Source organism: Cetorhinus maximus, chromosome X (assembly GCF_964194155.1).
Source record: "Cetorhinus maximus chromosome X, sCetMax3.hap1.1, whole genome shotgun sequence".
NCBI classification, from domain to species: domain Eukaryota; kingdom Metazoa; phylum Chordata; class Chondrichthyes; order Lamniformes; family Cetorhinidae; genus Cetorhinus; species Cetorhinus maximus.
In genome coordinates this window covers 8,991,134-9,015,399 of record NC_135917.1, presented here as the reverse complement: position 1 = coordinate 9,015,399, position 24,266 = coordinate 8,991,134, and the positions used below count along the sequence as shown (strand labels likewise).

The 24,266-nt window shown below is 47.4% G+C and overlaps 1 protein-coding gene across 1 annotated transcript in view; it reads left to right on the top strand.

Moving 5' to 3' along the window:
- The window catches only part of LOC144672754 (aryl hydrocarbon receptor-like), a 107,154-nt gene that overhangs the window by 15,429 nt on the left and 67,459 nt on the right, over nt 1–24,266 (top strand). Inside the window, exon 2 of the mRNA XM_078534719.1 lies at nt 23,745–23,932. Within this exon, the coding sequence (XP_078390845.1) occupies nt 23,745–23,932 (188 nt within the window). The remainder of the gene's footprint in view (nt 1–23,744; nt 23,933–24,266) is intronic.

Sequence of the window (24,266 nt, the reverse complement as noted above, 5' to 3'; positions counted from 1 at the left end):
TGGTGGAAAACGATTTGAATGGGATGAAGAAGAATGGAGGTTCACATGGGAGTCGGATGAGATTTTGAGCCAGACTTCCCTCTATGGCTGGGATGTTCCGGCCTTGCCGTAGCGAGACCGGATGATCCCGGCGGTGGGCGGGGCTGGAAAATCCCGTCCGGCGTTTATCGCTTTGTGGTGCGTAAGCGACGAGGGGCCAGTTCTTTATTTGTCAATTTCAGTGTATGGCACCGATGTGGCACCACAATCCTCCCCACGTTTTGGCTCGGGTACGCCTCGAGATGCAGCTGGCCAGCGGGTGAGCTGTGTATCTCTGTTGGCTCCCTGTTGTGTAAAGGCACCTAAACGTTTGCAATGCCAGCCCCAAATATTCCACCCTCGTAACCTGAAAGTGCTGTCACATAGGGGGGGGTGTGGTCAAGGGTGGCACTCCAAGGGTGGCTTCCCTCTCGGCGGTCTGTTGTCAGTGGCAAGCCTGCTGTCCCTCCCCTGCTACTGTCATTGGCTGCATACCCAGGCACTCACTCCTTAAACACCTCCCCCTTGTCAACCCCAGAAGTCTCCTTAAAACGTACCATTTTTGGGCCTGATACCTCAACACTGATGTGCCTTTGGGACACGGTGTTGTATTAAATGCTCTGAGCTTGATAGATTCCCCCTAAGCCTCTCGCTCCAACATTTATCTTATTTCCACAATATAGCTGAATCGTCCTTACCGTCTTGTGGCGCAGTGGGTAGCATCTCTGCCTCTGAACCAGAAGCTCCGGGTTCAAGTCCCACTCCAGGACTTGATGGCCAAGGACGATGCATGCATAATGCAGCCAGATAGGCTGAGTAACAACCTGCCAATCCTTCCAACACACATCAATGGCAGGTGGGAAAGAGTGGGAGTTGGTCACTCATGTGATGGAAAGAGATTGGAACCTCTGCCATCACTTTCCATACCTCCAGGCTACACCACACATGTAAGAGGTGTGTGTGTTGCCACAGAAACTCGGACTCCTTGGAGGGCTGGTGTAGACCAGATTGGTCTCAACAGTGAGGGGTTTGATTTCCCCGTTCTTGGGACCTGCCTCCTTGGCCTACCCATGGTGGAGAGCTCTCTGGGTCAGACCTGCCTTTAGGCAGAGAACTGGAGAAGAAGAGGAAGTCATTTCAGGGTGGATTTTTAGGTAACAGAGATCCCAGTAAGAATCGAGCTTTCTTAGGTTTCAGGATCAGCTTGTTAAAACAAACAGGGCAGAGTGGATGATTTACGAAAGAAGTATTCAACCAATCATTTGAAGGGGAGAAGGGAATTTTAACAGTGGCTTTGAGTTTTCCTGGGTCTAAGATTCTGTCTCTGGGAAAAGGAAGAAGGAAGTTAGATTTAGCAGCATTAACACAGGGATCTCACTCCAGTCTCCCACTATCTCAATTCAAACAAGTTCCAGAAATTAAGACCGCTTTGGGCAGGGGGCTGATGCTGGCATGTGCCAGGTGAAGGGAACGCACATCCCATGTGTGTGTGTGTGTGTGTGTGGTCTATGATGGTGACCGTCAGTCCGATACGTGATGTCACAAAAGTCGGTGACCACAGAAGAGGCAAGAGGCAGCGGGTTAAAATGCCCAGGTAGATACTGGGAACGACTGAATGTATTTATAGGAACCTTAGGGAGGCTGGGGAGTGGGGAGGGGTGGTTCATAGCTGCACCAGTCCTAGGAGATCTATATTATTGGTTACTCTGGGCGCTTCGCGCAGGCAGCTGTTTAACCTATCAGTTGCAAACCTTGCATTTTAACTCCATGGGTCTTTCTCCCTCACTTGGTGGGTATTTTGTTTTGAATATTCTCACACCTCTGTGCAATGATTTGGGACATTTTTCTAGGTTAAAGGTACTGACCCAAATCTTCCGATTGGAACCCCGACTTCCGACCCTGATCAGAGGGAAGAAAAATACCTGCTCGCCTTCCCCGATTTTTCTGGGCAATCTTCCGATCGCAGTCAGTGCAGGGAAACCTAGGAAGGAGGAGTGGCGTATTCTGGTAAGGGTTCACCAACACACTGAAAAGCTTTGGGACGTTTAAACAGCGTTTCAGTGTGTTAGTGAATGAGTGGGTTAGGGTGGATGGGGGTAGAGCGCATGAGGTAAGTGGGGTAAGGGAGTAGGGTGGCAGGATCTGGGTAGGGTGGCAGGATGGTGAGGTCAGGTTGAGGGGGCGTTGGAGGTCAGGGGGCAAGTCAGGTGGTGGGGGATTGTCAGGTTGGGTCTGGAGGGTGAGGGGAGGGAGTCAGGGTTCGGTCGGGGGGTGGGGAGTCAGGGTTCGGTGGGGGGGTGGGGTAGTTGGATGGTGGGGAGCCAATCAGGTCAGGTCGGGGGAAGTTGGGGCGGTGGGGGAGTCAGGTCGGGTCTGGGGGGAGTCAGGGGAGGAAGTTTGGGGGTGGTCAAGGTGGGATTCGGTAGGGTGGGGGTGGGGGTCAGTGTGAGTGATAGTTGTATAATTACCCAGGAGTTAGACTAGAATTTCTCTGTCACAGTTCCTGGGTAACTATCCAGTTAAATAAGTTGGACCTGTGAAGTCTCCGACTCTTGAGTTAAGAGTTGGAGAATTTTTCAGAGGGCCTGGGGAACATGGGAATTGCCCATTGGAAGTTCAAACTTCCCGGGCAATTTCCATGGAGTCCTTTACATTGGGACTTCTGAGGGGTTCTGTGGCGCATCTTTGGGGGTGGCGGGGGGTGTACATCTGGTCTCCGACGATCCGGAGACTAGAAGATTTGGGCCTTTATCTCCTCTCCGTTGCCCATCGAACAGGCCTGACAGGGGCTCTTGCCGGGATGCTGAATGCGAGACCCTGTTGAAAAAGCTGTCGATGGGAAGTCACGTCATTGGCTAGGATTTTCCGGTCCCGCCCGCGGTGGGATTGGCAAATTTGGAGAGCAGCCAAAAGTCTGTTGAGTTTCTGGTCCTGCCAGTGGTGGGACTATAAAGTCCTGCCCACTGTCACTCCGATGTAATTTAAAAAAAGATAATATCCACTTATTGACAGTGTGTTTTTGTTCAGGATGTAACTGCCTCTTTTTCTCAATATTTCCCCTCCCTTTCCTCCTTCCTTCTCCCTCCCCATGTGGCCTGTAGCTGAGATAGTGATTGGGTTGCCTGTTGCTGGGCATCTTCGACACTGCTTCAGTTGTACAGGGCATTGGTGAGACCACATCTGGAGCATTGCGTACAGTATTGGTCACCTTATTTAAGGAAGGATGTAAATGCATTGGAAGAAGTTCAGAGAAGGTTTACCAGACTAATACCTGGAATGGGCGGGTTGTCTTATGAGGAAAGGTTGGACAGACTAGGCTGTATCCGCTGGAGTTTAGAAGAGTAAGAGGCGACTTAATTGAAACCATTAAGATCCTGAGGGGTCTTGACAGGGTGGATGTGGAGAGGATGTTTCCTCTTGTGGGAGAATCTAGAACTAGGGGTCACTGTTTAAAAATAAGGGGTTGTCCATTTAAGACAGAGATGAGAATTTTTTCCCCTCAGAGGGTCGTGAGTCTTTGGAAATCTCTTCCTCAAAAAGCAGTGGAGGCAGAATCTTTGAATATCTTTAAGGCAGAGGTAGATAGATTCTTGATAAGCAAGGGGGTGAAAGGTTATCGGGGGGTAGGCGGGAATGTGGAGTTGAGGTTACAATCAGATCAGCCATGGTCTTATTGAATGGCGGAACAGGCTCGAGGGGCCGAATGGCCCACTCCTACTCCTAATTCGTACGTTTGCATGTTTGAGGCTGGGATCAGCCTCTGGGGATGACTGGCTGGGGTTGCCAACTCTGGCTGGGTGTATTCCTGGAGGCTTTGTCACATGGCCTCCAACTGCCCGGCTCCCACACTCCTGCCATTGGTCCATCCTTCAGACACCCCGCCTTCCTACAGCCAATTGGAAAGCAAGCAAACTCTTTGTTACCTGATTGGATGAATCCTGACTGCCAATCACACAGCCCTTTCCCCCTCATTTCCAATAGTTTTATAACTAATAAAGGTGTCCAACGAAAATGAGGGAAAACACTTTTAAGTTGCTTCCATGATTTCCCTCCCGGGACTACTCGCAGCAGTGTGCAGATGATTAATCTTTAATTCCTGGGGACTCCAGGGCAATCCTGGATGGTTGGCAACCTTGGGACTATTGTGGGTGGGGGGAGGGCTTGTTAGTGGAACTGTTTCTCTTCTACATAGTGCAAGTTGGGCATTCCGTTTGTGGAGGAGTTGTAGACACAAAACCACACCCTGTAAGGCACTGACTTGCTGTTTTATTTATCCTTTGATGGGATGTGGGCATCACTGGCAAGATCAGCATTTGTTGCCCGTCCCTCATTGCCCTTGAACTGAGTGGTTTGCCACGCCACTTGGAGGGCAGTTAAGAGCCAACCACATTGCTGTGGGTCTGGAGTCGCGTGTAGGCCAGACCAGGTAAGGACGGCAGATTTCCTTCCCTAAAGGGGCATTAGTGAACCAGATGGGATTTTACAACAGTTGATGATAGTTGTCATAGCCACCATTACCGAGTCTAGGTTTCAATTCCAGAATTATTCATTGAATTTAAATTCTATCAGCTTCTGTGGATTTGAACCCATGTCTGCAAGGCATTAGCCTGGGCCTCTGGAATACTACTCCAGTGACATTGCCACTATGGCATCGTCTCCTCCAGAAAGAAAGAGAGAGAGAAGGTGTCATTATACCAGTGGGAAATGGTCAATTTTGTTTTTTTTTAAAATGGTGGCATTTAGCTCCCACCTCTGTGTCCTGCGGTCCCTTCACTGGGTGAAAGAGTTTCACATGAGACCCCACCCCCCTCTCCCTTATCTCAAATATTCAGCCACTGAGCTGAAAGCCAGCCCAAATATGATAACAACCAATAACAAGCCCTGTGGATGACCAGGTGACCTTGTGGTATTCAAGAACTTTGTGCCTTTTTCATAAACCGCCATCTTGGCTCTGATCTCGCAGAACTGGCCGCATCCCAGAAAATTCTTGACTGTTGACGCTTTTTAATTAAAAAAATCTTGTCATGTCCTCAAAATCTTTCTTTGTAGCACTTAGTTGTGAAGGAGGTGTGTGAAACCGTCGGTGACGTTTTCCATCCTTTTGGTACCACCTAAGATTAAAAATAAGCTGGCTTCTATCCCCCACTCCCACCTCATTCCCTCTCCCTGTTTCTCCTCGTTCCTTCTCAAGGTATTAACTCTTCCATGGATACTGGCTGCCCACCAGTCCTGGGCCATTTTTTTACGTAGGGACTGAGAAAGCAATTATCAATGGGCCTTTGAGCCATGGAGAGTATTGTCGGGGAGTAGTTGTTGGGAGCAATTTGAGGGGAAGAACTAAGAGCATCTCACAATGAGTTATACATTTTGATATGTATTGGCTTACCTTCAGATGGACATTAGTGGGTTAGAGAGGGTTCAGAGAAGAGTGACTGGGTTGGCTTTGGGAGTTGTCTAACTTGTGAGGAGAGGTTCTACGAACATTAAGAAGTATTTGGATGTGCACTTGCGATGCCAAGGCTATGGGCCTAGTGCTGGAAAATGGGATTAGAATAGTTAGGTACTTGTTTGACCGGCGCAGACTTGATGGGCCGAAGGGCCTTTTTCTGTGCTGTAGACCCCTATGATTCTATTCTATGTTTCTTAAGTTTTCAGATATTTGAGACCAAAAGGGAAACCTGGGATACAGAACAAGTGCCCATTACTATACCCGCCAGTGTCTTTACCCAAACCAATACCCATTACTGTACCCCCTTTCTATAGCAGCTTTCATAATGGGCGGAATAGTATGGATGGGGCACAGATGGCACGCTCCCCCGGAAACCAGGTTTATGTGGACATGCTCCATGCCAACCTGTCCTGCTGGCATACAGCATGGCGGGGCAGAGTAATGAGTTTGGAATAGGACTTCTGCCCCCTCATTGGGGCGGAGGTCCCGCCCTCTGGAGCTGCCAGCCAATCCGGTTGGCCAGCAGCTCCGCCAGCCCCCCCCGGTAGCGCCAGGCAGGCGTCAGTGGCAGCTCGCCAAGACTGCTGCTGAAGAGAGCAGCCCACGGCCCGATTCCCGGAGCGGGTAAGTCTGGGGTCTCGGGCCGGGAGAGTTTGGGTGCGTTTGGGAGAGGGGCAGTTGAGGGGGGTGGAGGGGGTGAGTTTAAGGGAGGGAGTGGGTAGGTAGGAAGGAAGAGGGGGGTGGGGGGGGCTTTCAGTCTGAGAGGGGCAGCTCCGCGATTGGCAAAGGGCAGCCCCTGAAGAGCAACCCACCCCCTCCCTCCCCACTTCCTTCCCGCCCTTTAAGTATTTTGTACAAAAACAACATGCCTTCTGTGCCCACCCTGCTGCCCACTTATTATGGCACGGGTGGCGTATTATCAGGGTCAAAAGGCTAGATATCAGGCCTAATTGACCCTTAATTGTTTATTTAAATATGGCGGACGGGTTGCCAATTTTGGCGCCTCCCTCCCCGGCTATATTATGGGGGTGAGCTCGGGGATGGGCACCCACCTCATTTTACATGACCCCCCCCCCCCTCCCACTGCAAGAAATATGCCCGCTGGGGGCATGTAAACTTCAGCCCAATGAAGTACTTTATGAAGTGCAGTCACTGTCGTAACCCAGGGAAACGTGGCAGCCAATTTAGACACAACCAGCAGAACCAATCATCTGTTTTAAAGATGTTGGTTGAGGGTTAAATATCATCAGGGACGCTAGGGAGAAATGGGTGTTCGTACGAAGGCTAACAGTATTCTCTCCAGGCATAACCCACGTTCGAGTGGCCGAAATCTCTGATTGTATTGAAGGTGTTTTTCACTCCTAGTATTCATGTGGAAACCATGGGTAAAAGGCCCGTTGCATGTTAGCACTGCTCCAGGTTTTAAACGCTAAACAAAACAAGCTTATCTTTAACCTGATTAGTTGGAGGTTACACGACTTCCCTGTTTCCTCTGCTATTATTTTCTGGTCTATTCACCTTGACGAGCTGTCTAGTGTTAGGTTTTGGGTCAGGTTAAGGGTACAAAGATGGAAAGTCGCTCTTCAATTGGGCCAGAAGCCTAATGACCTTCCATTAACCCCCAGATCTGAGCGAGAAGGCGACTTTTTTGACCATCAAAGCACACTACTCCTTGTGGAATAAGTTCCACATATTAACCTCCCTTTGCTTAAAGAAGTATCTCCTCATTTCCCTATTGGATTTATCACTGACTATTTTCCAGAATTTTCTAGCCCCTCACACCGGCGCCACTGATGAGAATGGAGGTTTCAATGACTCACCGCCCATGCTACAGGCAAAGCTGGCAGGGGTGGGGGGGGGACTGGAAAATTCCGGCCTATTTTATATTTCTGACCCTTGGTTTTGGATTCCTTCATAAGTGGAAACATCTTCCCTAGCTTATGAAACCTCCTCACGATTTTGAAGACCTCTTTCAGGACACCGTCCAGTCTTCTGTTTTTAAGAGAAAAGAATTCCATCTTCCCTGATATTTTTTTGAAAAAAAAGAGCAGAATTTGGATTTGACTTCTGTGACCTGAAGATATTCCATGTGTTGGCATTGAAAAGAACCTAAGAGTGGGACTCCTTCCAAACCATCATTTTTGTTTTGTATTTCTGAAGGCACTGTAGTGTTCAGCAGTGGAGTTGTTCCCTTCTAACCAACCTTGGCAAAAAAATCTTCCTGCTCACAAACCTCCCTTCCTGTTGTTCTGATTTTTGGTCGTGCTTTTGTGTCCACATTTCCCAGTCACTTTTGCTATGTAAACGTCATGGTGTTGTTGCCGGCTTGGCCACCAGGTAGCGCTATGGAGCAATGAAGTCCCTCTTCCAACCAAATTAGAGGTGTCAGCTGTGGCTCAGTTCATAGCACCCTCGCCTTTGAATCAGAGGGTTGTGGGTTCACGTCCCACTCCCGGAAACCAAGAACTGTGATTGTACTCGAAAGAGTTGCAATCTGTGACTGTTGATAACTCGAAAGAGTTTCCAACCAAATTACCAACAAAAAAAAAATCACCAATAGTCACACCGGGAATTCAACTTTGGGGTTTAGATGATAAGACACAGCAATTCAGGTCTGTTCTCATACTTTACGATGGAAGTTAAGATATAATTATATAAAGCCCTGAGTAGACCCCATTTAGAACATTGTGTTCAGTTCTGGAAGGATATATTGACCTTGGAGGGGTTGTAGCACAGATTCACCAGAACAATACTTGGGCCAAAAGGGTTAAGTTGCCCCCTTGTTGTGGACTTGCACCCCCCCCCACCCCACCTCAAACCCCCCCTCCCCCCACCCCATCACCACCAGAGGAAGTAGTTTCTCTCTATCTACCTTATTACCTCCTTTTAATCTTTAAATCCTTAAATTATGTGGACAAGTTGCATAGATTAGGTTTGTATTCCCTTGAGTATAGAAGATTAATGGGTGATCAAATTCACATATGTAAGACGCTTAAAGGAGTTGATAAGGTAGGTAGAGAGAGAAACTATTTCCTCTGGTGGGGGAATTCAGACCAAAGGGGCAGAACCGTACAATTTGAGCCAGGTCTTTCAGGAAGCACTTCTTAACACAAGGCACGATGGAAATCTGGAACTTCGCAAACCGCCCCTGCCAAAAAAGTAGAACATTTCAAAACGGAGATTATTTTGTCGGGCTTGGAGGTGGGTCGAGGGAGTTAAGAGACAGGTCGGCCACGATTGAATCGAATGTTGGGACAGGCTCGAGGGGCTGGGTGGCCTCCTCCTGTTCCTATGGGCGGGATTTTCCGGCCTTGCCCACGGTGAGCCGGCCAAAAGCCCATTGACTTCCACGGGGCCGGAAAATCCCGGCCTATGTCACCCGAGGCCTTCAGTTGGAATAACAGCTTGAACCCATAGTTAGTGTGCAGCATGTTCTCCAGTCACTTGAGTTATGGGCAGTATAATGTAAAGCAATGTTACACGGCTCCCCAAGCTGTGTAATTTGACCTGTGGCTTGACTACATGGGGCTTTGCCTTTGTTTGTTGACTCTCACTCTCCCTTTGAACTTTCCACATATTTGTGCCAAGTTTGAAAATGGGGGGGAATGCCACTGGATCAGCATCCTCCCTAAAGGGCAGTGGACCCTCCAACCGAATGGTTGGACAGGCGGCGATTTGATTAAGAGGCCTTAATAGGCCTCTTAATTGTCGGTGGGCACACTTGCGTGCACCCCCCCCCCCCCCCCCCCAGCGAAATATTGCGAGAGTGTGCGATGATGTCGGGGCGCCCGCCCGATGCCATCGTGCACTGTTTCACTCTCGTCCAGGTCGGGCGTGTGCCTGCCCGACGAAGGAACGATTCTGCCTCCAGATCTTCTCTCCCACTTGATTCAGTGGCCGCCGCCAAGCGATTTCCTGCTGACTCTAGGCCCTCTCCAGGTCACCAGCTAAACTTTGGCTTTCAATGCTTTGAGGCTTCTCCTCATCAAAGTGCAGGATATTAGCAATGAGGCAAGCACTCCCAGTGTCAGTGTCAAATGAACTAAGGTTGTGAAGGGATTGATTAAATGTAGAGTAATGCTCCCTTTAACTCTGCCCTATGATTATATCTCAACCCCCAACCTAGGGATGCCAACCATCCAGGAAGTATAGACCAATCTCAAGGACACTGCTGGGAGCAATTTAGAAGAAAAATTGCCCGGGCAATAAGGATTGTGTCTTTTTCAAATCTTCTTCTGAACACTTTTCTCTATTTGGAAAATATTGGACATGGAGGGGAACAAGTGCAGTTTGGATGGTTCTTGACTATTGCCAGGAATTTCTCCCCATTGGGGGCGAAGTTGAATGGCGGGCGTGCACAGGTGTGCCCCTGATTGGGGGCGCGGCGCCACTTTACGTGGGCGGGCCAATTAAGGCCCGCCCAGCACGACATCAGCACGGAAGTGTTGTGCACTCCCTACGCGGGCAGGGGGGGAATCCCCAAACCCGAGAGTGCGCTCTTTCGCGCGTGCACAGGAAAGGGCGCACTCACCTCCCTGAGGCTAAGTGCAGCCTCGGGGAGATCGGCTGTTCTGTGACAGAAATTAAAAATAGACCAAAAAAAATTTCCCTGACATGTCCCCTCATGCGACACTGTCATATGAGTTGGGACATGTCCATAATTTTTACAAAAACTTTAATTAAATTTTTTAAAACCTACATGAAACCTCTTCCCGCCCGTGGATGAGGTTTGATGCTTTTTCTAATGCCCACCAGGGCTCCCAGCCTGCGCGCCAACCTCAAGGCTGGACGGGCAGGTCCATTAATTAGCTAAATGACTCTGTCAATGGCCTCAATTGGCTATTGACAGGTCGGTGGGCGCACAGCTGATGTTGCTGCGCCCCCGCCTACCGGAAAATTGAAATGGGGCGCGGTGACGTCGGGAGTTCCGCCTGACATCACCGCGCGTCATTTTACGCGTCCGCAAATGGGCCCCCCGCCCCCCCCCGCTCGCCAACGGGAAAATCCTGGCCTATCAGGTAATCGATTAATGAAGAGTGTGTTTGCTTTTCAATTAGCATGGGAAGGCAGAGGACCCATGGGCACGTTGGGTGAACAATGGCAGGAGTGGCAGGGTGGGGGCAGGAGGCCTGTGATAAAAGCTCCAGGAACATGCCCAACGAGAGCTGGCAACCTCTGAAGAGCGCATCCTGGCGGTGCCAGTTACCGCTTGCCACCTCAGCCAGCCCGCAGCCTCTCTGAGCGAGGTTGCTGGGTTTGTGCTGAGTGAAGGGCTGTGGTGCCATGCCAAGCAGGAGCTGGAATGGTGCTTGGGCAAAAGAGGGCGCGCGGGATGAAATCGGAAAAGAAAATTGACTGCTAAACTGGGTGGGGTGGAGGTGATGGGGTGGGGGGGGTGGGGGGGGGGGGGAGCGGGGGGGGTTGGGGGGAGAGGGAGGGAAGGATGAGATGGTTCCCTGAAACTCCAGCCCCTCCGCTGTATACGGTGGTGCCCATTTCGAGCACTTGGCTGTTCAAAGGGTGAATTTGACAGTGCTGGTAGTTTTTTTTAAGTTTAGTTTCCAGACTTGTGAGGACTTGCTTGCTGCAGCATCCAGAGTGATATTCATGCCTGTGAGGTGCGGGATCAAAGCCACACTATAATACCTGGTATGCTTCTGTAGAAGTTAGCTTTTGGGTGAAATTGAAACTCCGCCAGTTTTTGTTCCCATTGGTTTCCATAGACTCGATTACAGTGAGGGCCAGGGGGTAAAATGAAGCAAAATAGCAGAACTTGTTCATTGACCAAGCAGTCTGTGTTAGATGATTTGCAAAGGCCAATGGAACCAGGTGCCAGTCATGGATATGGGCAGCAGAGGTTTTGGGTGAATTGTGGCTTACCCGGGGTGGACGGTGAGAAGCCGGCCAAGGGAGTACAGGAATTGTCAAGTCTGGGGACTGCCAAAGCACTCGATGCACAGCAGGGGGGGGGGGTCATGCCCAGGGTGGTAGAGTGGCAGCATATGGGTTTGTGCTCTGGGCCGTGCGTTAATGAGCTCTGCTGTGCCACGTCCTTGGTGAGCTGCTGGGAGAGGATATGGGCACCCTGCCCGTTTTGAGAGAGACGGGGCAAATCCAAGAAAGACGTGTCGAGGGACTCATGGTATCTCAGCAGCGCGGCGGTGCGTTACATCTTGGAGCGCGCTGACTGTGGTTACCTGGGCAGGTGCGGCAGCCATTTTGGGGGCACAGGAGGATCCCACAAAGAGCAAGGAGATGCATAAGCAGTTACGAAAGCAACATTTCACAGTTCCTGGAAACTCTTTTCTCTTTCAGCTTTTCCTAGGTTATATGGGGTCACCACAAGGCTTTTTGGTCACCCTTCATATCAGTTTTACAGCTGGATGCCCTCCCTACCCCTAATTCTCCCCATTTTATTCAGGGCTGGGGACTGGCAACAGTACCTTTTTGCCAGAGCTGAGCCGTTAACTCTGGTTCTCTCTCCAAAGATGCCGCCAGACTTGTTGAGTGCTTCCAGCATTCTGTATTGAATGAGCAGCTAGTCGGTTTTTCGCGGTGTTGATCGAGTGGCAAATGTTAGCGAGGACACTGGGTGAGCTACTGTTTTTCAAGTAGTGGCCGTGAGATCTCTTGTATCCACCCCAAGAGGCTAGACAGGGCAATGTCTCATCGAAACAGGACAAAGCACGTTGAAGAGACAAAGAGCTGCCCTGGGCTGCTTTTGAGCACCTCCTAAAGGCTGGTGAGTTGGTGTGACTCATCGGTAACACCAGTGGAGAGCTGTACTTGGGGAAGAGAGCCAAAAGCAAGGGGAAAGGGAGAAAATATCTTGAAACGAGGGAGTCTTATATTAAAAACAACAGGACGTTTAAATCTTGGCAGGCGGTGAAAGATATGTTGGGACGAGTTTAAACCTGGAAGAAGTACCTCGTACCAAATCACGCAATGTAAAATTGTTTTTTTTTTAAAAAATGAAGATTCTACACTGACCAGAGAGGGTTCAGTTTTGACTGAGGAGGAAGCCATTCAAATTGTTCGGAAGTTATTTGACGATTATCCGGGCTGACGCTCTGTTAGGCGATTTAGGGAGCGCTATCTTGAGAGAGATACCGTCCTTCAGCTGAGACGTTGAAACATGGCCCGGCCTACCTGTTCGGGTAGGCACTAACCATTCTGTGGCACTGGCTGTGGGAAAGCAGGGAATTTCCCAGGGATTGGGTAACATTCCTCACCCTGACAAGCAACAATCACCAAGAATAGACTGGAAAAACTCAGCAGGTCTGGCAGCATCGGCGGAGAAGAGCACAGCTGACGTTTCGAGTCCTCATGACCCTTGAAGGGTCATGAGGACTCGAAACGTCAACTGTGCTCTTCTCCGCCGATGACCCTTGAAGGGTCATGAGGACTCGAAACGTCAACTGTGCTCTTCTCCGCCGATGATCCTTGAAGGGTCATGAGGACTCGAAACGTCAACTGTGCTCTTCTCCGCCGATGACCCTTGAAGGGTCATGAGGACTCGAAACGTCAACTGTGCTCTTCTCCGCCGATGACCTTGAAGGGTCATGAGGACTCGAAACGAAAACTGTGCTCTTCTCCGCCGATGCTGCCAGACCTGCTGAGTTTTTCCAGGTATTTCTGTTTCTGTTTTTGTTTTGGATTTCCAGCATCCGCAGTTTTTTGTTTTTAACCAAGAATAGACTCTTTGGTTATTTGCCTGCTTGCTGTTTATGGGATGTTGCTAGCACAGCAAGGAGGTGGTGATGGCGTAGTGGGATTGTCCCTGGACGAATACTCCAGAGACCCAGGGTGGTGTTCTGGGGACCCGGGTTCAAATCCCACCATGAAATTTGAATTTAATAAAAAATCTGGAATTAAAAGTCTGATGACGACCATGATTGTTGTTTAAAAAAAACCCATCGGGTACACTAATGTCCTTTTAGGGAAGGAAATCTGCCGTCCTTACCTGGTCTGGCCTACATGTGACTCTTTATATAAAAAAAAACCCTCAGTTAGGGATGGGCAATAAATACTGGCCTAGCCAGTGATGCCCACATCCCATGAACAAATAAAAAAGAAAGAATGGGACCACATTTGCCTGCATAACAGTCACTGGACTTGTAGAAAGTTACTCATCATGGTTTGAGGTATTCCAATGTGATCAAGCGCAATATAGGGTGCATATATATGTGCCATATATAGAGATGCAAGCATTGCATTTATTAGTTCTGTTTGGTGTCAGCCATGTATTCAGCTAAAACAAACATCGTTTGCGATGAATGTGTAGAAGAAGCTGGTTTCTTTAATAAAACAGAACTGCAATTTGGCTTGTTGGATGGCAGCTTGGGTCACTATCTGAGCCTAGGATGGAAGAGGTAACGTGGAAGGCCTGACTGATCCTCTGTAGAGACCCGTCAGTGTAGTGTTGCTGTGCTTCGTTGTCTACTGTTGCAGCTATGTAAAAGCTTAGAACGCTAAGAAGTGATCGAGTTCTGACCGTAGCGTTTTGAAATAATGCCCAAAACGTTTGGAACAAAAGCCTGTGGTGGGAATAAATCACAGGGCGCACAGACTGCTGAACAGGGAAGGCTTGAGGTGGGAAGGGTTCTGGAACATAAAGGGAGGAAATAAAAGCAAAATACTGCGGATGCTGGAAATCTGAAATAAAAACGGAAAATGCTGGAAAAGCTCAGCAGGTCTGGCAGCGTCGGTGGAGAGAGAAACAGAGTTAACGTTTCGAGTCCCTGTGACTCTTCTGAGCTGATTTATATGATCTAGCGGGAGGGAATATGCTGGTGCAACTGTCTTTGCAGTTTACCATTGCCAGTTGAAAGGACATTCACAGCAAAGGGTTACCATGTGTCTGGACAAATGTGGTTGAGTTTGTGGGAAATCTGGGCAGTGAGCTGTCAAGCTGTAGCAACGGGTGTAAAGGGTGAGGGTCAGCATCTACGCTATGGGCCTAGTGTTGGAAAATGGGATTAGAATAGTTAGGTACTTGTTTGACCGGCGCAGACTCGATGGGCGGAGGGGCCTTTTTCTGTGCTGTAGACCTCTATGGGACCTACGGTGAATCTGCCACAGAGAGAAGTTTTCAGTTGGCATCATGCCCAGACTGAATCACTGTACCATTGGTAGGATTGCCTCACAGAAGAAATGCAGCAGTTTCCTATTTGCTGTTGGCAACATGTTGCTGCTTTGCTGGTACTTGAGGGGGGGGCGGTGGGGGGAAGGGAAGATCAAGTCAGCTTTTAAAATGTACATGTGGAGTCGTGTCTGATCCGACAGGCCTAAACCCAGCCTGTGTTCAGAGACTTGGTGTAAAACATTTTGGCTAATGATTGGGGTGGGGGGCGGTTGGAGAGGTTGCCTGTCTTTGAAGACCGGATTGGGCAGACGGATGGGGACAGAGGTGAATTTTTATTTGACACATAAGTGTGGTGTCGGGACTGGAAAGTGGCTACAGTTTGGGACACCTTAGTGCATCAAGCATTCCCAGAGGAGGTCACAACATAAGCAATCGGAGCAGGCCACACGGCTCTTCAAGCCTGCTCTGCCAATCCGTCCGATCATGATTGATCTTCCCCCTCAGCTACACTTTGCAGCACCATCCCCATTATCCCTTAATTCCTTTATTCGTGCCTCAAAATCTATCAATCTCTGACTTGAATTCACTCAATGACTGAGCATGCACAAGCCTCCGTGATAGACAATCTGAACGGCTTGCAATCCTTTTTGAGTAAAGAAATCCCCATCTCATCTCAGTCCCAAACGATTACCCCTTTATCCTGACTCTGCCCTCTGTTCTCGATTTCCCCAGCCAAGGGAAACGACCTCTCAGTATTGCCCCTATAAATCCCCTGCAGAATTTTACATGCTTCAATGAGACCTTAGTGCCTCAGTGCTCCCTATTTCCACAGTGTCATTTTCCCCCACCATTGCCTTTAGCAACTATCTTTCCCAGCCCCCTGTGAGTGAGATCGTCTGTACTTGGGCATAGATTGGCCATTTCGTACAGATATTTTTTTAAACTGAGTTCAAATTCTCAAACAGGATTTGAACTTGCATCCCCTGGGTTATTAGTCCAGTAACACAGCCACCATACGGGGTCGAGTATCCTTTATCCAAAACCCTTGGGGCTGATTGCATTTCAGATTTCAGATAACTTTAGTTTTTGGATACCGCATATAAACTTACATTACAATAGCATAAAGCTATGCTAGCTATAGTCTAAAGTAAATAAAATGGCGAGAAAAGTAAGATGTATCACAGAATAGTAAATAAAAGGTATGTGTTATAAGTTTGCTTTTTGACATGTTCACCACAAAAATCACAAGGTAAACAGGGCACACATACAACTAGACTTCCCACGCTAAAGGTCGATAAGGTTAAAAAAAACGGTGTGTTTTTTGGATTTATGAATAAAGTATACTCAACCCGTACTACCATAACCTCCTAGTAACTTCAGTTATGTTTTGTATGGTGGCCAAGTTGTGCTATTAATGATAAAAAAAACTTTAAGTTTATTTACAATATACTCAGCAGCAACTACACGTGTGCTTTCAACTCTAACTCTATCTCTACAGTGTCTGCTGAGGTAGCCCTTGCTACTTTCCTATTGGTTACTACTGATCATGTGATCTTCCTAACAAGCATTATTCTTAAAGGTACATTACACACTAAATAAAACCATAATTACTACATTCCTCCCCCTTTAACTCGGCTATGCATATTATATTTACAAGTGCATATTTTTCAAGACAACATAATATTTACACTGGGTAAGAATTTACAAGTTCAGTCTTTCAGGTGGTTTCCTGGTACGTGTGGAACGTTGCAGCTCCACAACTTCAGATTCTTTGTCAGGAACCTCCCCTCCGGAGTTGCCTGAACATCAGGTGCTTCAGTGGGCACTCGCAGTTCTGTATCCTCAACTCTTACAGGAACATCAGACATGTCAGTCCTGGGTTGAGTATCCTCAACAGGAAACACAGACCAGGTCATGATCACTGGTGGAACCAATTCTTGATGATTTGTCTCTCTCTTCCTTAAATGGTCCACATATTTACAGATGATCGGCCTTCCACTTCCACATGGTAAGATAGAGGCCCAGTCACTGCACTTATTTCACCCGGTAACCACTTTGGTCCTTCCCTGAAGTTTTTCACGTATACCGGCTCTCCCACGGTAAATTTCCTCTAGCGACTATGCCAGTCGTGTCTAGTTTTCTGGCTTCCCTGACTCCTTTCCACCTTCCTCTCTAAATCCGGCATTATTAAGCTCAATCTCCTCCTGAGACAGCGTTTCAACAATAACTCCGCAGTTGTGACACCTGTTGTTGTGTGAGGGGTGGTCCTGTAATGGAAAAGAAAGTGAGCTAGTTTGGGTGCTAAGGAATCTCCAGTTAGATTTTTCATGCCTGTCTTGAACATTTGAACCACCCTATCGGCCAGTCTGTTTGAGGAAGGGTGGTATGGTGCAGTTTTCACATGAGTGATACCATTGAGGCTGATAAAGCATTGAAACTCAGCACTCAGAAACGCTGTGCCATTATCGGAAGTGACTACTTCTGGTAGTCCGTGAATGGCAAAACTCTGATGTAGTTTCTCAATTGTAGCAGCCGACGTTGGCGATTTCACCTCATATACGTCCAACCATTTTGATTGGGCATCGACAATGAGCAGAAACATTGTTCCCAGGAAAGATCCAATGTAGTCAATGTGTAACCGCACCCAGGGTCTACCCGGCCACTCCCATGGGTGTAATGGAGCTGTCACTGGCAACTTTTGCAGTTGCTGAGATTGTTTAGTAAAACACTGTGTGCACTCTATTTCTCCATCCATCCCAGGCCACTATAGATAGCTGTGTGCTATGGTCTTCATTCGGGAAATTCCTGGATGGGCACTGTGTAGTCCAATTAAAAGAGGCTTCCTTCCCTTTGGAGGAACTATCACTCGTGCTCCCCACAATAAGATGCCATCCTGACTGGTTATTTCATGTCTTCTGTTGAAGTACAGTTTCATTTCATCAGATATGGGCTCCTGTGACCAACCTTGTAGCACTTGTTCTCGTACCTGAGATAGGATTGGGTCCCGACTTGTCCAGTCTCTGATCTGTTCAGCACATACCGGCGAGGAATCTAAGAAATTTAACAATAAAACAAGTTCCTGTGGAACTGGGACGTGTTCATCATTTTCTTGTAAAGGCAAATGACTAAGGGCGTCGGCGTTTGCGAATTGATTGCCAGGCCTATGTATGAAAGTGTATTTGTTTTCTGCCAGAATTAAAGCCCATTGTTGTATCCTTGCTGAGGCTATGGGTGGTATAGCCTTGTCCTCACTAAACAATCCTAGTAACGGTTTGTGATCTGAAATGACTGTAAAATGACAGCTGTGTACGAACTGGTGAAATTTCTTGACACTGAAAGATGATGGACAGGCCTTTTTCTATCTGTGAGTATCCCTTTTCCGCTGTGGTGAGCGTTCTTGATACGTAACCTATTGGCCATTCTGTGCTGTTGTCCATCGTTGCTCCCACTCCGTAGGGAGATGTGTCACATGTCAGCACCAATTCTTTCCTCTGGTCATAATGCACTAATGGATTGGACGAGTGCAATTGTTTCACCTTCTTTCTGGGGCACCTCCCAAGACCAACGTTGGTTCTTTTTGAGTAGAGAATGCAGGGGGGCCAGTTCTGTAGACAAATTGGGTAAGAGCCGCCCATAATAGGTGATCATTCCTAGGAATGATTTGAGCTCTGAGGTGTTCTTTGGTGCAGGTGCCTCTCTTATGACTCTCATTTTCTCCTGAACCGGGTGGAGGCCCTGTGAATCTGCCCGGTGACCCAAATGGATTACCTCCTTCACTTGCAATATGCAGTTTTCTGTTTTTAAACACACTCCAGCTTACAAGAAACATTTTAAGGCTTCTTCTAAGTTTGCCAAATTCTCTCTTTCACTGAATCCTCTCGCCAATACGTTGTCTAAATAGACTACAAGCTGGGGCAGTGCCTGCAGTAAGCTTTCCATTGTTCTCTGGAAGATGGCACAAGTGGAGGAGACACCGAAAAGCAATCATGTATATTGCTACAACCCTTTGTGGGTATTAATTGTGACAAATTCCCTGGAGACATTATCCAACTCTAGTTGTTGATAAGCATGACTCATGTCAGGCTTTGTGTACATTGTTCCTCCTGCCATCTGGGCATATAGCTCTTCGATTTTTGGAATGGGGTGCCTGTCTAGCTTAGTCACTTTATTAACTGTCAGTTTGTAGTCTCCACAAATTCGGATGCTTTGGTCGGGTTCAAGGACAGGGACGATTGGTGCTGCCTATTCTGAGAACTGAACAGGTTGTATAACACCCAGTTTTTCTAGTCTGTTCAGTTCAATATTGACTTTTTCTCGCAAGGTGTTGCTTCTGGATCCACATGAACCTTGGCCTACAGGCCCTGGATTTTTCCCAGTTTGTTCTTAAAGCTGGTGGTGTACTTTCTAAGTAGCTCTGGTAGCCCACTTGCTCTTAACTGGAAAATTTCAGCCCATTCTAACTTAATCTCCTTGAACCAGTTTTGCCCCAGGAGGCTTCACCCTTCACCTGCTACCACCATCACCATTAGCTGTGCCAATTGGCTTCCATAATGGACAGTTTCTCTGCTTATACTTTTTACTTGAATGTCTTCACCCGTATCTGTTTTTAGCTTGGCAGCTGTTTCTTCTAAACTTAATTGATGTTCACCATTATTCAGATATCTGAAGGTATGTTCCCCAATTACTGTATTGGAAACTCCTGTGTCCACTTCCATTCTAACAGGTCTGCCATTTACTTTCACTGTGACAAATATTGGTCCTGTCTTCCCAACTTTCAGATTAAGCAACGAGTAAATGTCTGAATTTGTTGTTTCCGGCTCTTCTACATTGTAGATTTCATTGGGCTTCTTTTGTTTACAAACCTGCTTGAATCTTTCCTTGCACTGCCTCATCATATGTCCATTTCTGTGACAATAGTAGCATTTGATTCTTTTTAAACTGCCAATCGCTAAAAGACTTATTGTTTCCACCTCTATCAAAATTATTCTTTGATTTCGCTGCTAAGTTATTTTTCTTTATTCTTCAGTTAACGGGGCCTGTTTCCCGCTTCTCGACAGTCTCGCTTTCTCGCGCCTCTTTTGGCTGAGGTTTCCTGTCCGATGTGGAGGACGGCGCCATTTTGCACACCCCGTATTGCTTCTGAATCTCTTACTGCGCTTTCCGTGGCCGGCGCTATCTCTAGCACCTTCTTGAAATCCAGATTCACTTCAGACAATAATCTTTTCTGAATAGTGTCCTCCTTCACACCACACACTAAACAATCTCTGAGCATGTCGAACTCACAATGTTCCATTAGCTGTTTCAAATTTGCCATGTAGTATGCACAGGGCTCTATCTCGCAAATTAAACCTGAACCTCTGCATTGTGACTGGGGGCTTGGGTTGAAAATGACCCTTCACAAGGTCCACCAATTCATCAAAATTCTTCGAATCTCGGGCACTGGGTGCCGTCAAACTTTAAATCGAGCTGTAGGTTTTTCTCCCACAAGTACTCAAGAGGATTGCTCACCTCTTCTCTTCCCCCGTAATCTCGTTCGCTTGAAAAACGAACGTGAGGCGTTCCATATATTGAAACCAATCATCTGTGGCTGGCTCAAAAGGATCAATTCTCCCAAATTGTGGCATTTTGAGAGGGGATAACTTCTTCAATTCTAACAGATTCTACTTACAATCACTGGGTGAGATACGGTGCCCGATTTCTTTTTAACTTGATTTCTTCTGTTCAATCCTGTTTTTTCCTCATCGCCAGTTTGTTGTAGGGTGGCCGAGTTGTGCTATTAATGATAAAGTTGATCAGCAGCCGCTTCTTGGGTGGAAACATTAAGTTTATTTACAATATACTCAGCAGCAACTACACATGTGCTTTCAACTCCAACTCTATCTCTACACTGACTGCTGAGGTAGCCCGTGCTACTCTCCTATTGGTTACTACAGATCATGTGATCTTCCTTAACAAGTATTATTCTTAAAGATACATTACACACGAAATAAAACCATAATTACTACAAATAGTAAACGATGATGCTGAGTGTGGATGCATGTAGAATCATACAACTCCGAAGGAGGTGATTCATTCCACTGTGCTTGTGCTGTCTCTTTGATAGACCTAATCAATTGATCTCACTCCCCACAGCCCTGCAAATTTTTCCTTCTCAAGTATTTATCCAAGTTCCTTTTGAAGATGATTATTGAATCTGCTTCCATCGCCCTTTCAGGCAGCGTATTCCAGATCATGACAACCCACTGTGTAACAAAAAGAAAATTATCCTAGTCTCCCGTCTCGCTCCTTTCCTTTAAATCTCTGGTTACCGACCGGCCACTAGATCGGGGAGAAACTAGCAAAATGACTCATTAATTTTGAACCTTTCTTTAATTTTTTTTTTCCCTGAAGTGGCTGATTCGTGGAAAACTGGGACAGTCATCTCTATTATAGGTAAATGCCCAGAACATGGGTATTTCTATTGCGTGAATAGGATCTTAAAAAATAGATCATTTCCTCTCTCCGCTCAGCTTGTGTTTTCCTGTTATCAGAAAAGGTGAAGCTTAAGGCTCCTGGAAAGTGAGCCCAATTCAAACCACATCAAATACTTAAACCCCGTCATCTACTGAAAGATGGCTTTCGAGACAGTTGTGGTGGCTGTTTGCTAATCATCGGAGGAAAATCTAACTCTACCACAGTGGATGTGAGTTTGTGTGAATGCACGATTACCGAGTTTGCTGCCTTCAAACTGGTTCTTGTTCATCGTTTTTCATTTGATCTGGTCTCACAGTTTAGTTAGAGAGACCGGGTGCCCAGGTCATTGCAGCTCGTCACTGGTTTAAGGCTTAGCCCTCAATACACTTTGTCCAGCCCTGCACCACCCTTTACTGTAGTGAAATCAACACCTCCTTCCTTAACCAATACCAGCGAAACCAGATTACTTGGTCACTCATTCATTGGCTGTTTTTGGCATCTTGCTATCGTGCTTGGCCACTTAAGAACAGTGACTTCAAAGTCATTCGTTGGTTGTAAGCGGCTTTGGGATAAGAAAAGTTAGAAAGACTTGCATTTCTGTAGCACTTTTCGTGATCTCAGGATGTTGCCATATTGCTGCTTTTGAGGTTGTAGTAATGTAGGAAATGCGGCAGCCAATGTGTACTCAGTCAGTTCCCGTGAACAGCAATGTGATCATATAATGATTGCAACACGTGTTTTTAGAGATGTTGGTTGAGGGATAAAAATGGCCAGTGCATCAGGAGGAACCCGCCCCCGCCTCCAAATCTCCCTTAATATCTCCAACAGTGCAGTTTTCCACTGGGAGTATCAGCCTAGATTATGTGCTTAAGCCTCTGGAGTGGGACTTGAACCTGTGGACTGAGCCACAGCTGACACTTAAGTGTTGTACCATTGAATTCCAAACTGCGCAAATGGCAATCCTTGTCCAATAGGCTAATGAAAAATGGAGGAGCATAGGAACATCAGGAGGCCATTTGGCCCCTCGAGCCTGCTCCACCATTCAGTGAGATCATGGCTGATCTGCGACCCACCTCCTCTACCTGCCTTTGCTCCATATCTCTTAATACCTCTGGCTAACAAAAATCTAAAAATCTCAGAAATTTACAATTGATTTAGCATCAACTGCTGTTTGTAGGAGAGTGTTCCAAACTTCTACCACCCTTTGTGTGTAGAAGTGTTTCATAATTTGACTCAAAGATTTGCCCCTTATTTTTAGACTGTGCTTTCTGTCCCAGACTCCCTAACCAGCAACAATAGTTTCTCTCACCCTGTCTATTCCTGTTAATATCTTGTAAACTTTGATCAGATCACCCATTAACCTTCTAAATTCCAGGGAATATAATCTTAGTTTGTGTAACTCTCCTCCGTAATTTAACCAATGGAGTCCAGGTATCATTCTGGTCAATCTACACTGCACTCCCTCCAAGGTCAGTATCTCCTTCATAAGGTGTGGTGCCCAGAACTGTTCCCAGTGACTCCAGGTGTGGTCTAACCAGGATTTGTGTAGCTGAAGCTTGACCTCTACCCCCTTGTATTCTCGTCCTCCAGATATGAGGCCAACATTCCATTATTTTCTATACCTGTTCATGGCTTTTTAAATATCTATGTACCTGGACATCCACTGTTTCTAGCTTTTCACCATTTAGAAAGAACCCCATTCCATCCTTTTTAGGGGCAAAATGGAAGACCTCACATTTGCCTACATTGAAATCCATTTGCCACAATTTTGCCCACTCACTGAATCTGTCAAAATTTGGGATGTTATGCTTCCATCTACATGCTTACACCGCTGCCTGTTTTTGCCTCATCAGCAAACTTGGCTTTCTATCCCATTATCCAAGCCGTTAATAAATGTGGTGAGTTGTTGAGGCCCCACACAGATCTTTGCGGGACACCATTAGTCACATCCTGCCGATGAGAGTACCAGTCCATTATCTCCACTCTCTGTCTCCTTCTCATCGCCCAGTCTCCTGACTGGCTCAATAATTTGCCTTCAATTCCTTAGGCCCTGTTGCTCGCTTTGAGCAGTTCATCATGTTCAGCCTGCCTAGTTGCTGCTCCCTGCACCCAGCCTTCGGGATAGAAGGGGAGACCACCATTGTTGAATAATTCAGTTTAGATGAAGGGACAAAAAGATACTGCTCCTTTTACTGAAGGGTAGATGGAACAAAGATGGATCGAGTGGCCTTTCTCACCCTTCGTGGTCCCGTGAGATGCGACTTAGTTTTAAGAAAGGATTTGACAAGGTCTTGAGGGAGGAGGACATTGGGGAGTATAAAAGGTTGGGTTTGGGGCCCCTTCATTTGACTCAACATTTTCCTAGATGCTGACTATTACTTAACTCAATTTAGTGTCAAGTCCGCACACAAAGGGCGGAATTTTGGGCCGTAAAATGCGGCGAGACATTCGAAACCCCATTGACGACAGTGGGAACGCAAAATCCTGCTGCTGTAAAATTCAGCCCTTAGGGTTGTGAAGGGCCCGTTCGCAGTCGGCCATCTCAAAATGGTTGGCCGAATGACAAGGGATTGGTCTGATGGCACGGTGCTCTTTCACCGGATCCAGGTGGGGCCGGTCTCTGGGTTCCTCGTGTGCGACGCCGCCGCAGTTGGTTGCCTCCAAGTCCGGGAGTTTTGGTTTGTGCCGCTGGTGAGCTATGCCTGAGTTTCTTTTTGTTTCTCTCCTTGCCAAACCCAGCGCCGAGCAGGGAACTGGGAATGCCGTCAAGTCCAACCCCTCCAAGCGGCACCGCGACCGGCTCAACGTGGAGTTTGACAACCTGCTGAGGCTCCTTCCGACCACTGAGGAGATTGCTGGGCGATTGGACAAACTGTCTGTCCTGCGGCTAAGTGTCAGCTGTCTTCGCCTTAAGCGATTCTTTGAAGGTAAGAGCAGCGGACTTGTGAAAGATGTCGCGAGCGATGGGCGGGACTTCCCTTCCAACCCCCTTTTTACCCACCAAATTCCTTTTAAATTTATGGGGGGGGGGGGACAATGAGAAACGAACAGCACTCCCACATCATTAGGGCTTTGAAAGGAGAGCACAGGTTACCCTGTGTATAAATGCGCAAAGCATTTTAAATGGGTTCACACCCTTGCGAAATGAGAAAGAAAGGATTTGCATTTATATAGAGCCTTTCCTGACCTCAGGATGTCCCAGAATGCTTTGGACCCAAAGCGCACACACTGTTGCAATGCAGGAACAGTGGAGAGAGGAGT